This window comes from Panthera uncia, assembly GCF_023721935.1.
Source record: "Panthera uncia isolate 11264 chromosome A3 unlocalized genomic scaffold, Puncia_PCG_1.0 HiC_scaffold_12, whole genome shotgun sequence".
NCBI lineage: Eukaryota > Metazoa > Chordata > Mammalia > Carnivora > Felidae > Panthera > Panthera uncia.
In genome coordinates this window covers 19,489,228-19,501,908 of record NW_026057579.1, presented here as the reverse complement: position 1 = coordinate 19,501,908, position 12,681 = coordinate 19,489,228, and the positions used below count along the sequence as shown (strand labels likewise).

At 48.4% G+C, this 12,681-nt stretch overlaps 1 protein-coding gene across 2 annotated transcripts in view; it reads right to left on the bottom strand.

Moving 5' to 3' along the window:
- Positions 1-305: 305 nt before the first annotated feature.
- Positions 306-12,681, bottom strand: part of HADHA (hydroxyacyl-CoA dehydrogenase trifunctional multienzyme complex subunit alpha) — a 49,074-nt gene continuing 36,698 nt past the window's right edge. For both annotated transcript variants that reach the window (XM_049651926.1, XM_049651927.1), the window contains 9 exons: positions 12,338-12,472; positions 9,888-10,059; positions 7,498-7,584; positions 3,885-4,025; positions 3,380-3,448; positions 2,398-2,593; positions 1,595-1,709; positions 898-1,043; positions 306-809 (listed from right to left, as the gene is read on the bottom strand). In XM_049651926.1, coding sequence (XP_049507883.1) covers positions 664-809; positions 898-1,043; positions 1,595-1,709; positions 2,398-2,593; positions 3,380-3,448; positions 3,885-4,025; positions 7,498-7,584; positions 9,888-10,059; positions 12,338-12,472 — 1,207 coding nt within the window. In that variant the 3' untranslated portion in view covers positions 306-663. The remainder of the gene's footprint in view (positions 810-897; positions 1,044-1,594; positions 1,710-2,397; positions 2,594-3,379; positions 3,449-3,884; positions 4,026-7,497; positions 7,585-9,887; positions 10,060-12,337; positions 12,473-12,681) is intronic.

Here is a 12,681-nt window from a genome sequence, read left to right as displayed (position 1 = left end):
CCGTCTAGGGAAAGAAGCCTCTTGAACCCTGGCCTCCAGGCCTCTCGCCCTTCACCTGCTCTGGTCAGTCGGGCCTCTTTCTCACGGCAAGCAGAAGCCTGCCAGAGTCTGTAAACACAGCTGGGTTTAGTTTGTGAAGTCCCCTAAATCCCCCCGTGTCACGGTCTCTCTCTCTCTCAAGGGGCTGTCTAGAACTCTCCCGACACATGCACACCCCGAGAGCCCAAGGCTTTATTCCGACTCCTTGAAGGACGGGTTTAAACCAGAAGGGCAAAGACCGAAGAAAAAGGAGCACGTAGACAGGCTGAGAAGAGTTGGGTTTTATTGTTCTCGTGTACTGGGTAGGGTGCACAACTGCCCTCCCCGCCACTGGCCCGGGGGCGGGGGCAGGATGGTTCCGGAGACTCTGCCATTTTGAGCGTCAAGGCTTATGGGTTCACGAGCACGGTGGGTTCCACCTTCTAACATGAAGTGCAAACTAATTCACAGCCACATTTCACCAGGAGGGAGAGACAGTCCTGCTGAAGGCACTTGAATCCCAGCACACCCCAATGCCAGAATTTGTTTTCCTTCTGGTTACCCTGATAAATCTAGATGCCACTCTCCTGGAGAGCCAGCACTGCCGGCAGCTGTGTTAGCCGGGGAGCAGGGTGTGAGGGCCCGTCACTGGTAGAACTTCTTGTTGGGGCTGTTAGCGTGGTCGATGAGCAGCTGGCACGGGGTGAACGGTTTTCCGTAGGCAGCCTCGTACTTCCTGAGCCTGTCCACTATCTTCTGGGCGCCATACAGATCCACATAGCGGAAGGGCCCTAAATGGAGAAACAGGACTTCGTTGAAGGCGACAGCAATACGAGCTCTGGGGTAAAACAAGCTACTTTGCCAACTTGCGAGACCAACCTCCAAGGCACGGGGGAAAGCCAAGCCCGAAGACGGCTCCGATGTCTCCCTCTGCGGGCGTGGCCAGGATCCCTTCCTGCAGGCACATGATGGCCTCATTCACAAATCTTGTCACCAGGCGGTACTGGAGGTCTTCGTCAGAGCAGCTGCCGAGAGAGAGAGACACTGAGGTAGATGAAGTGTCACGGGAGGGACGCGGGAACCGCGCGTGCGGGAAAGAGGGTTGCTGCCGCCAGAGCCCAGAGGGTCAGCCAGGACGGAACTTCCAATGCTGGAGAGGAGGAGCCACTGGGAAGCCGCCCTCACCCTTGGAATAGAGTCTTAGGGCTGCTTGTCCTAATCGGCCTGAAACTGGCGCTTAGACCAGGGGAGGGGAGGGGAGGGGAGGGGAGGGGGGACAGAATCTCTTGACCTCATCAGCTGCCAATTATAAATGATAAAAATGGCCTGGGGCTTGAAGGGACCCAGGACAATCGTCTTTCGAGTTCCCTCCAGACCTTCAGAGGGAAGGCCGGAACAGGGGTCTTTCCAAGGCTTGGCTGCAGTCCCCACCCCGATGCTTGGCAGAAAGCGAGGAGGCACGTGGAAGGGCAGGAGTATTCGGTCAGGCAAGGTGAGTATAACAAAGATGGAAGAGGACTGAGAAACTTTGGAGAGAAACACGTTTCCACGCTATTAGCTACTCAAGTTAACTCACACGTCAGACTTAGGAGGCACCTTCAGACTTGCCAAAATACCATCCATCTCAGAATTCAAACTCTTATTCTTCACGCCCTCCTGGTAGATGTAAAAGCCCTTCCCAGACTTGCGACCTAAAAGAAGCCGGAAAAGGGAGGATTACCATCTCTCAGAGCGCCAGCCTGAGGATTCTCTCCTCCGCTAGTCTGTGCGAAGCTCTAACCTCTCGACCGTACCCCTGACCTGGCTGGCTGGCTAACCCTGGAAATTCGGTGTTTGCCAGCAGCGTTGGCAGAGAAGGAAAAATGATGTTGTGTTTCCTGGAGCCTGGAACTCTGTGTATGTGGCTGGGAAAGGCCACCTGGATCAGCTTTAAAGTCCAGACGTGCAACGCCAGGCCCTAGCATGCCGTGCTCCCGGTGCCGATTTTGCCGCTGCTTTGACGAGAGAGCGAGCGAGGCACCTCTGCCGGGCCTCCCTCATATCCTCTGTGTTAGAAGCATCACCTTCTCTGCACCGGTGGCCAGACAGCATGGGGACGCCTGGGTGCAGAACTTGCTCCTGCAGGATGACAGGCGTATTCCAGGCCTTGGGCCCCGATGAGAGTGCCTGTCAGTCTTGCATACCTTGGGTGGTGGCGGAGCCTCAGGCCAGAGTCCTGCCTTTGTCTGTGGTCTACGGGCCCAGCCTAAGGGGTTGTCGTGAAGTCATTTAAAAAACTCCCCGGACACTGGGCTCTGTGTTTAGGAAGAACTCCCCCACACGGGCCTTCTGGGACTGTGTCTCAGGAAACTGGAATTACGTGTCTCTGAGGCTACTCACCCAGGAAGCCCCTGGACACCATCTGCTTCAGCAGTTCTACGCTTCCGCCTTCAAACCGCTCCCCAAAGGCTTTGCCTAGATCTTCTGCCACGTGTTTTGCCACGTCCACGCCAACTTCATCGACCAGTGTGGCAGCACCCACGGGAAAGCCAAAGCTTGTGGTAAGGGAATCCAGCTTCTTAGGGTCAACTCCTTCCTGAACGGGAGGTAAGCAAGGACCTCAAGGAAAGGCATCCTGGGCCCTCCCACGAAGGCTCCCCAGGCTGGCCCTCCGAGACCGGGCTGCCGCGATACCCGCTTCTCTCCTGGGCGCCGCCTGGCCAGGCCCAGGACCGGGGCTGTTCCACCCAGGGAGGCAAAGGAGCTTTGGGAGTCAGCAGGGGGAAAGTCTGAGCCTTCCCGAACCCACAGCACTTTAAGGAATGAACAAATTCATTTAGAGATGAACACACTGTTCATTTCCTTCTCGTTTGCAATTCTGAATCTCGGTAGTAATGAGATACTGCGGCGCACAGGGCGAAGTCTCCCATAACTAAGAGAAGAGGCCTCGCCACGGAGCAGTGCTGCGGAGCCCCCCGAGCCAGCATCTGACGAGTGCCCGGCGAGGAGGTGCCACCGGAGGGGTGTGTGCAGCAGAAGCCGGCCCAGCACCCATCAGGCCAACGGGCCTGCATGTTCTGGATGGTCCCTGCCTCAAAGGGGATGCAGAAACCGTGAAGAGCACGTCGGGAGGCCCTGGGCCTAGTGGAGCAGGGAGGCGGTTAAGGGAGCGGAGCTAAAATTCTGCCCACTGTAGGGCAGCAAAGCCCATGATTTCCAACCACCGTGTGGAAGGACCAGGCAAAAAGATCCCCAGGCATCCCGGGGATGCACCAGGACTTAGTGTATTAGGAGGAAGCCTGTTCCTCATCCCGACAGAACCAATTTGGAGACTGGTGTAAGGGGTGGAAGATGCCTCCAACATTCCAAGAGCGGTACCAACCTGGAGGATTCGGAGGACTTCAGACATCATGGGTGCGAGACACCGGGTGGTATAGAAGCCAGGTCCGTCCTGCCAAGGGAGAGAACGTGAGCTCGGCGGCTCCTCTGCTTCAGGTGCCACCCAAGTGTGAAAGCAGGCTCCCTTCCCCAGGTGTCGCTTCAAAATTCAAGGCGGTTTATGCTTTCAAACAGAATCGTTAAAATTACATTGCAGGGGAAGCCACAGCCAGAGCAGCACGGCTTCAACCAAACGGCACAGCACAGGGTTTCACAGTCACCTGAAAGGTCTGGAATGGCTGGGAGAATCTGCCGTGTCCCAGACACTCCCCTCTCAGACCGTGACTCAGCAGTACCGTCCACAGCACTGTCCATGCGGCAGACAACCAAGGGGAAATCCTACCCAAAGGTGACATATTTGCCCCAGAATAGGTGTAAACAAGCCTGGAGGTATAAGGAGTCTTGACGGAACTTTCCCCAAATCTGCCACCTGTTTCACAGCTCTTTACCTTAACCACAACGATGACCTTCCCCTGCTTGAGCCCGACTGCCACGACGGAAGCAGTTGTGTCCTTAGAAGTTTTCTCGGTTGTGATGATCTCCAGCAGTTGCATCTTGTCCACCGGAGAGAAGTAGTGCATGCCGACCACCTGGCAAGGGGAAGGCAAAGCCAACATCTAAGAACACCGAGGAGAGAACCCGCCAGCACGCACGCTTTGCTAGGAGAGCAAGGGAGAGAAAGGCAGTTGGATACAGGAATGCTGCTCGGCACCGCCGAGCGGTGGTGTGGCACTGTGGTTCTCTGAGAAAAAGTTCAGTGTGTTCACAGGGCTCACTGGAATCCTCTTCCATCTGCTTCTAGGGCTTTTCACTGAGGGCAACAGATCCTACTGACAATTAGCACCAAATCACAGCGAATGGCCAGATTAGATTTATCAGGGAAGAATGAATGAAGGTTCCACTCATACTAATGATACTGAGTTTAGGTGAGAGGGCCCACTTTTTCTGGTGGGGAGGCAGAGGGAGGCAGAAGAGTCAGTATGCCAGACCGTCAGAGCTAGATCTCGAGTTTACAGATGGGCCTCACCACCAGGATACCGGGTTTAAATAACAGTTACCAACATTCAAATGCACCTGAAGACTCATTAAACCAATGATTCTCAAAGTGAAGTACTGGACCAGTAGCATTAACATCGCCTGGGAAATGTTCGAACTGCAAATTCTCAGGCCCGCCCCAGACTCACATCTACTGAATGAGACTGGGGGCAGGGTCCAGAGCTGTGCTTAAGAAGTCTTCCAGGTGATTCTGATTCACGCTGAAGTTGAGAACCTCCTTCTTAAGCTAACAATTGGTCCTCCCAAACTGAACTGCTGTGGGAGAGAACAATTTCACCATAGAACTTAGTTTTGCTCCCCCTACCCTCACCTTAATTGTAAGATATAACTAATAATATCTAATAATATAACTAATATAACAACAGCAATACTGATTGCTGGCTATGCACTGTTCTTTAATACATTTGCCATTATTCCTTACATTTAATCCATCGCTCTGTGAACTAGCCAGTCTTATCTAGATGAGGAAAAAAGACATCAGGAGGTTAAAAGTGGTAGCTCAGGGTCAGTTAGTGAATGGCAGTGGGATTCTATCACAGCCTGTTTCCAAAGCCTGCCTACCCTCCATTATGTAATACACACATCATTTACATGTTCCATAAACTTACCAATCCAAAAGTTACTTTGCACCCCTCAACTGTTCTTTAACTGATGTCTAAAGCATTTAAAAAGGCAGGTCCTTATTCAGACTCAGTACTTCTGAGCAAAAGGAATTAGCCTATATGACATATAATTTATACACGAAATGTACAGACTTTAAAGTGTTCATATTGATGGGTTTTAACAACTGCATATACACTCGTGTAATTACTACCCTAAGCAAAATGTATTTACATCACTCAAGAAAGTTGTGCCAAAGGTGACCAACTTGTCCCGGACTGCCGGGACTTTCTTGGTTGGAGCACTGGTGGTCCTATGTCCCAGGAAAGCCAACAGATGGCTGGTGACCCTACCTATGCCCCTTTGACCTTAATTTTATATAGCAAAGGAGAAGCAGGTGGCAGAAGCTATCCAAGATACCTGGAGGCCAGGACTGCAAAGCATGATGCTTGTTCCACTCCACTGGGAAGATGAGAAGTTAGCATCGAAGATTCTCCTTTATGGACTTTATTCATTTATTTTTTTAAAATGTTTACTTATTTATTTTTGAGAGAGACAGAGAGCACAAGCAGGGGATTGGCAAAGAGAGAGGTGAAGAGAGAATCCCAAGCAGGCTCTGTGCTGACAGAGGGCTTGAACTCACGAACTGTGAGATCATGACCTGAGCCAAAATCGGGAGTCAGATATTCAACCAACTGAGCCACCAGGGCGCCCCTCCTTTATGGACTTTCAATGTTGCAGAGGTGCTCAGAGTGATATGACATGGCCAGACTGTCCATCTACCTTTATACTGTTTTTGTGTCTCCCCTCAGTGTCACACTATCAGCTGCCACTTCTCCCTATGACCTTCTCCTGCCATCCCTGAACCTGCCTCTATCAGGTCCTACATCACTTCCGATCTGCTGTGTGCTAGGAAATGAGATTACCTTGCATTAGCAAACTATTAGAATAGGAATAAACAGACTTTTGTGTTTTCAGTACAAGGACTTTGTGTTAACAAATCCAGCTGCTTAAAGGTCCTTTATATTTCCTGCCTACTTTTGGCTGACTCTGGCTAGCTGAGGCTAATTGCTATCCTCCAGAGAGGTGAGGTGTTTTATTTCTCCTTGGGTGATTTCACTTTCCTAGTGTTACTCCGGTAGACAGAAGCCCAAAGATGAATCTCTAAGCATCATTCCAAATGCTCACTGAAAGTGCTTCTACCCTTTCGTGTCCTGGTGGGAGGTCTGAGTGAACCCACACGTGGACACATCTCAACACACCTCCTGATTTTCCATTCCTGGATATGAAGTTGGAACCAAACAGGTCTCAGTCACTGGTGTCTGCTCTGTAGCTTATGTGAGATTTTGGAGTATTCCCTCTTATTTTGGGGTCTATTTTTATTTTTAAAAGTTTTTTTTTTTTAATTTTTAAAGATATTATTTAAGTGATCTCTACACCCAATATGGGGCTCAAATTCACAACCCCGAGATCATGAGTCACACATCACAAGCTCTACAGACTGAGCCAACCAGGTGCCCCTTGGGCCTATCTTTAAATACCTTATTATAGGGTACCTGGGTGGCTCAGTCAGTTAAACATTTGGCTCAGGTCGTGATCTCACAGTTCGAGGCTGCTTGGGATTCTGTCTCCCTCTCTCTCTCAAAAATAAATAGACATTACTTATTTAAAAAAAGATTTTTTTAATGTTTATTCATTTTTGAGAGACACAGAGAATCAGACCGCGAATGGGGGAAGGGCAGAGGGAGAGGGAGACATAGAATCCGAAGCAGAATCCAGGCTCTGAGCTGTCAGCACAGAGCCTGATGTGGGGCTCGAACTCACCAACTGTGAGATCATGACCTGAGCCAATGTCAGACACCCAACCGACTGAGCCACCCAGGCACCCCCAAAATAAATAGACGTTAAAAAAAACCCCTATTATAATAAAGGTAGGTTTCATTATTCTTTTATGTTTATTTTTGAATGAGAGTAAGCGGGGTAGGGGCAGAGAGAGAGAGGGAGACAGAGAATCCCAGGTAGGCTTCGTGCTGTCAGCACAGAGCCCAATGCGGGACTCAAACCCACAAACCATGAGATTGTGACCTGAGCTGAGATCAAGAGTTGGATGCTTCACTGACTCAGCCAACCAAGCGCCCCAAAGAAGGTAGGTTTTATAGTCTGAACCTAAAAAATCAGAGCCGTTAGGGATGCAAATCACCTGTGAGAGTACACTTTCACTGTGCTTCCCTTACGCCAGCATCTCACAGTGGTCATGGGATGAGCTGCTCTGTGCCCAGTTTTTGGGGAGAGCCCACCACCCCTCCACTTCACAGTCCACACCAGTCCCTTCTCATGCTCTAAGTCTTCCTCAGGGAGCCTGTGGTGGGAAAACATTTCAGGGTTTTCTCTCTGTTCAGAATTTACCTTCTCAGGTCTTTTGCTGACAGAGGCAATTTGACGGATGGGGAGAGCAGACGTGTTACTGGCAAAGACACAGTGATCCGGAACCACCTGCAAAGGAAAAGCATTTAAGAACGTGTCACGTAGGCCTGAGAGATGACTGCAGTCCAAACAAAGCTAAAGGTGACACCTGGGTCCAGCCCCGCTCTCCCCCAGAACCACTCAGACAGTGGATACTATTTGCCCAGGGCTTCCGAGATGGGGAGTGTGTCGGCCTTGTTCTCTTTCCCATTCAGCTGCCTTCTAGCTCTGGCCTGGCATCCTAACCTGGAGACTACATCTCGGCAGTTAGGTAAATGAGACAGCTCAGATAAACACTGACAAGATGGCTTTGAATCAAATCTCATTCGTTTCAAGATCTGGCACGGGTGCCAATTCCTCTTCTTGTCTGGATCTGCACTCAAGTCTGAAAGCTCATGACACCCCCACCCTTCACTTTGATAAGAACAAGCCATACCGTGTGTGCCTAGCTCATTTTATGGTGTTATTAGAAAATGTTGCACCACGGTAATTAATCTATGGCACGTGAATACTATTAACTATTAGCTTTATCAACCTGGAGAATAGTCTTTAATATAGACTATGTCATCATTCTGTCCATGATCGCAAGTTATTCATGTTTTTATTCAGCTGCTTATATAAAAACATGGACAGCGCATCTGTCAAATTTGTGCAAACTGGGACAGGCAAAATTTTAACATCAGAGATGGGAATCAGGTTCAAGACACATTCAACACACTGAAAGGTGAGTCTAAAATATTGTAACCCGGCAAAATACTGCATTAAGATTTTTTTAAAAAGAAAAAAGGGAAAACTCTAGAGAGGCCCCTGGTGGACGAAGCCTGGCTTAGCAGTCAGCTTGTGGTGAGGCCCCCATGATCTCAGTTAATCAGCAGTGAGTTGACAGCAGAGCGTAAGTGCAAGGAGCTAACGGACTCTCCGGGGGCACGTCTTGGCGGTGAGGCGTTTCATGCTGGTGGTGAAACTCTCTATGAAGAGCAAACCAGTGTCTCCAAAGGCGGTTGGCAACAACTCCCCCCCCTCCTCGTTCCGGCGTCTCTCCTCCCATCCAGAGGTGGAGACCGCTTCCTCCCTCGAGTCTCGTGACTTGCTTTTACCAACGGAAAGCAGCAGTGAGGCGCTGAGCTCCAGGCCAGGCCCTGAGAAGCCCCCACCGCTTCTGCTTTTGTTCGCTCGGCAGCCAGAGGCACCGCTGTACAGGCTCGTTCACAGTCTGCACTTCTCTTGATCTGATCCCTCCTCCCTCTCTTCTCCTTGGCCGCTCGTTTCCCAGCCGCTAAAACTAACAAACCTTTCTCCATGCCGGGACTCCCAAACCCAGACACTCCGGAAGCAAATACCATCACCCAGTCACCCGGCAGACGCTCTTCTCTCCATGTTGCCTGTGTCTGCTTTTGCCGGTCCTGAGGGTCTACCTGCCACTGCCTCGGCAGGTGCCCCCGGAGCCGTGGGAACACCACCTACACACGTGAGCTGACGTGCCACCCGGCACAGACGGAACATAAATCTACCCGGCTCTTCGAACCTTTCCCCTCAGCTAATCGACATCACACTTTGTCAAAAGGGAAGATTTTGCAATGTATGGACTTCAAAGTGGAAGCTGTCCCCAAAAGAGCTGCTTGTCTTTAGTTTCTAAACCCCCCTTAGGTTCAGTCTATCACACAGCAGCGACCGTCCTCACACAGAAGGGCGTCGTGAGGGTACAGCCACTACTCAAGACACCCAGAGCACTGCCAAGTCTGTGCCACTTCATTTGCACAATTTATTAGCCCACATTCTATTGATACAACTATAGGCTGGTCAAGACCCCGGTTCTATCTTGTGTCCGGATTACTGTCATTTCTTCTCTGGGCCTTTTCTTATACCACCCACTATAACACTTGTTTTATTTATGGGAGGTAGAGCATTTGGGGTCAAAACCAAAGCAACATTTCCACAAAGTGAGCATCTGAAACCTGCCAGGGGAAAAAAATTTCTCCCCTACTTCCTTTGTGGACTAGACCTGAAGAAGTATAGTTACGGCTTGTAGCCAACCAAAAACGTCAAGAAAGCTGGCTATACTCCATGAGGTTATCTGTAGGTCTGGGTGACTGAACTCCCACGGAATGCTAATGAACCCTGTGCTTAGGTTAATAAACTACTTGATTTTCTTCCCTCAGGACTCAGATTTGACTTTTGTAACTACGTAGTGTGCACGAATTGACATAAAAACTGATGTTTGGAAATGAACAGCCCTATAAAGGGAACCATGAGTTTCTGTTTAAAAAACAAAACAAAAAACAACCCGTGTCCTCCACTCACTGGGATTCAAGTACAACAGGCCTCTCACTTACCGCTTCTACTTCCTTTAACACTCTGTGTTTAACATTAAGATCCTCAAAAACAGCTTCAATCACCATGTCGGCCTTTTCAAAACCCTGGTAATCGAGCTGTCCAGTCAAGTTGCTGAAAATGGAGTCCCTTTCAAATGACGTTAGAGCTTTCTTCTTCACTTTATCATTCAATCTAGAAAAAACACAGTCCTAGTCAGAGTGGAAGAATAGGAAACTTAACACCTACTGAGCGTCCAGGGGCCAGACGGCACACTATGTATTTTCAACCAAAACTGTGAGGCGGTTCTTTTACTCCCATTTTGAGAAAGAAGAGTTCCTCAAACAGGGTCAAAGGGATTCGTGGGCAAATGGCTAGGTACTAGGGGGCCAAAGACAGGCTGGCCCCCAAATCCACATTCTTTCTCCTAGAAGATGCCTCTAAATGCAGAACTTACATAAACTCTATTACTCCTGAAACAGTTAAATTTGTCCAGAAGAGTAAACGCAAACACTAGAGTGGCAAAACAAAGGAGCAGCTCTAGTAACTCTCTAACAGAGGGAACACCCCACACGTGTCCTAGACCACATGGACTTCTACCTGATCACGCATCATTTTGTTATTCTATAATTACAACCTTCTGGAAAAGAGACCAAGCATGACTTCTTATATTCTTTCTTATTTATTTATTTATTTATTTATTTATTTATAAGTTTATTTATTTATTTTGAGAGAAGAAGAGAGTGCATAAGCAGGGGAGAAGGGCAGAGAGAGAGAGAGAGGGAGAGGGAATCCAAAGCAGGCTCTGTGCTGTCAGCATGGAGACTGAGGCGGGGCTCAAACTCACAGTGAGATCACGATCTGAGCTGAAATCGAGACTCAGATGCTTAACTGACTAAGCCACTCAGGCACCCCTATTTCTTTTATTCTTAAATCCACTTCCAAGTTAGCATGTGGTAGCACATTGTATTGATTACATAAAATATTAACTCAAGGTTTCTTATTTCCCATAGGGAGTTAAAAAGGATTTCTGCGATTTAGACATTTAACTGATTACTTTTCACTGCCAAGAAAAACAGGCTCTCTTAGGTTTTAATCTGACCACACTTCCAGAATAACTGACCTAGAGTTTTCCTCTGAATGAAGAATGGAGCTGAATCACATTCACTAATTTCCTTAACCAAAAGAAAAATTCAAGCCACAGGGTAAGTTCAAACAAGTATTCAATCAAATTTCTTGGTTTCTGACAACCGTGTCAGCAGTCAGCAAACAAAATGCTCATCAGAGTTCAAAACATCATTAGTTGCTCTAATTCTAATGCCTAATCTTGAAACTGTCTTCAAGAGAGGCTAGGAAACACGTGTATGCCCAGTCAGCAGTATGGTGAGGGGCACTTGCCAGAGGCTGACGTTTCTGAAGCACAGAGGGAAACCTGGGGCACCTAACTCCAAGAGAGACAGAGTGGCATCTGTTCTCGAGCAGCAATTTCTCATTTCAGTGACCGTAGGAGATGGTGTTTGGGGATGCTTACATGCTAGTCTCAGGGCAACACTGTTATCTAGCTAGCACACGCCAATTTTGGGGGGGGGGGGGCCTCAGAATCGTTTACTCCAACTCCTTGCTATCTTACAATAATCTGCCAAAACGATTAAACCTGCCATGTCTTGGGTAGCACAGTAGTAGCAGCAGAAGAGTCTCTGCAGAAAAGAGGTCAAACATGATTAAGCTACATAACGCATTGAAGAAAAAAGCTCATTCAACTACAAGTCACGTGTAGGGCAGTCCAAGTGCAGCAAGCTTATTCATTACACTGGAGCGGAGAACTGAGCTGAAACCAGTTCCTAGTTTGGCCAAGCTGCTGCTCTGCTTTTTCCCCTCTGCAAAACAGGCAGTGGGGACCAGGGGAGGAGGAGGAGTATGTGGGCAGGAGGGAGAATAATATTCACCTTTTATTAATTCAAAGGTAAGACGGAGACACATTCTGTAAAGATTCAGACACTGTGCAACCAAATCTGTTACCTGCTTCTCCACAGTAAGCAGCCAAGAAATATAAGGTACACGAGTTTTGATCCCAGCCCCAACCTTCAATTTGCAGTTATGACACATTTCCTCACATCCTCTTCTTCCACAGAGTCATGCTGTTTCAATGTTCCATGACAATATAGCAGTGAAATGGAAACTATCAAAATTCACAAACACGAGGATTTCTAGTCTTGATACCAAAGCATAAAATAAATGGCATTTAAAAATATCTGATAGTTTTCTCTTCTGCATTCAGACATTACAGATTCCAGTGATGTTCATGGTTTATAATATGTACAACAATATGAAGGGAAAGCAATCACGGTTTCTAAAAATCAAAGGAAACAGCTTAACTACTGAGCATCCAGTACTCACCACGTTCAGGAAAAAGGAACCTGTAATGGCAAAAAACAAACAGCATTCTGCTGACAGAGGCGGAGAGCTGGCTCACCCTTTGAACACTTGTTGCTGTCCTCGGTCCAGCCCGGCTAGTGTAGCATCTTTAAGGATGGTCTTTATGCCCTTATCCACAGACACCTGGGCGATGCCGGCCCCCATCAGCCCTGCACCAAGAATGGCTAGGTGCCTAGAAGGAAAGCATAAATGACTTTTGGTGAACTTATCGCTTCAGTAAAAGTGGGAGACTGTCCAAGTTATAATCCAGTACACCAACTAAAGTGGGCACAACGATAAGGTATTTTAAACAATTTTTATCTATAAAAATATGCCTTTAATAAGTGGCTGATTTTCGGAGTTAAATGCAAAAATCCATTAGGTCTACAAGAGTTGGCCTAC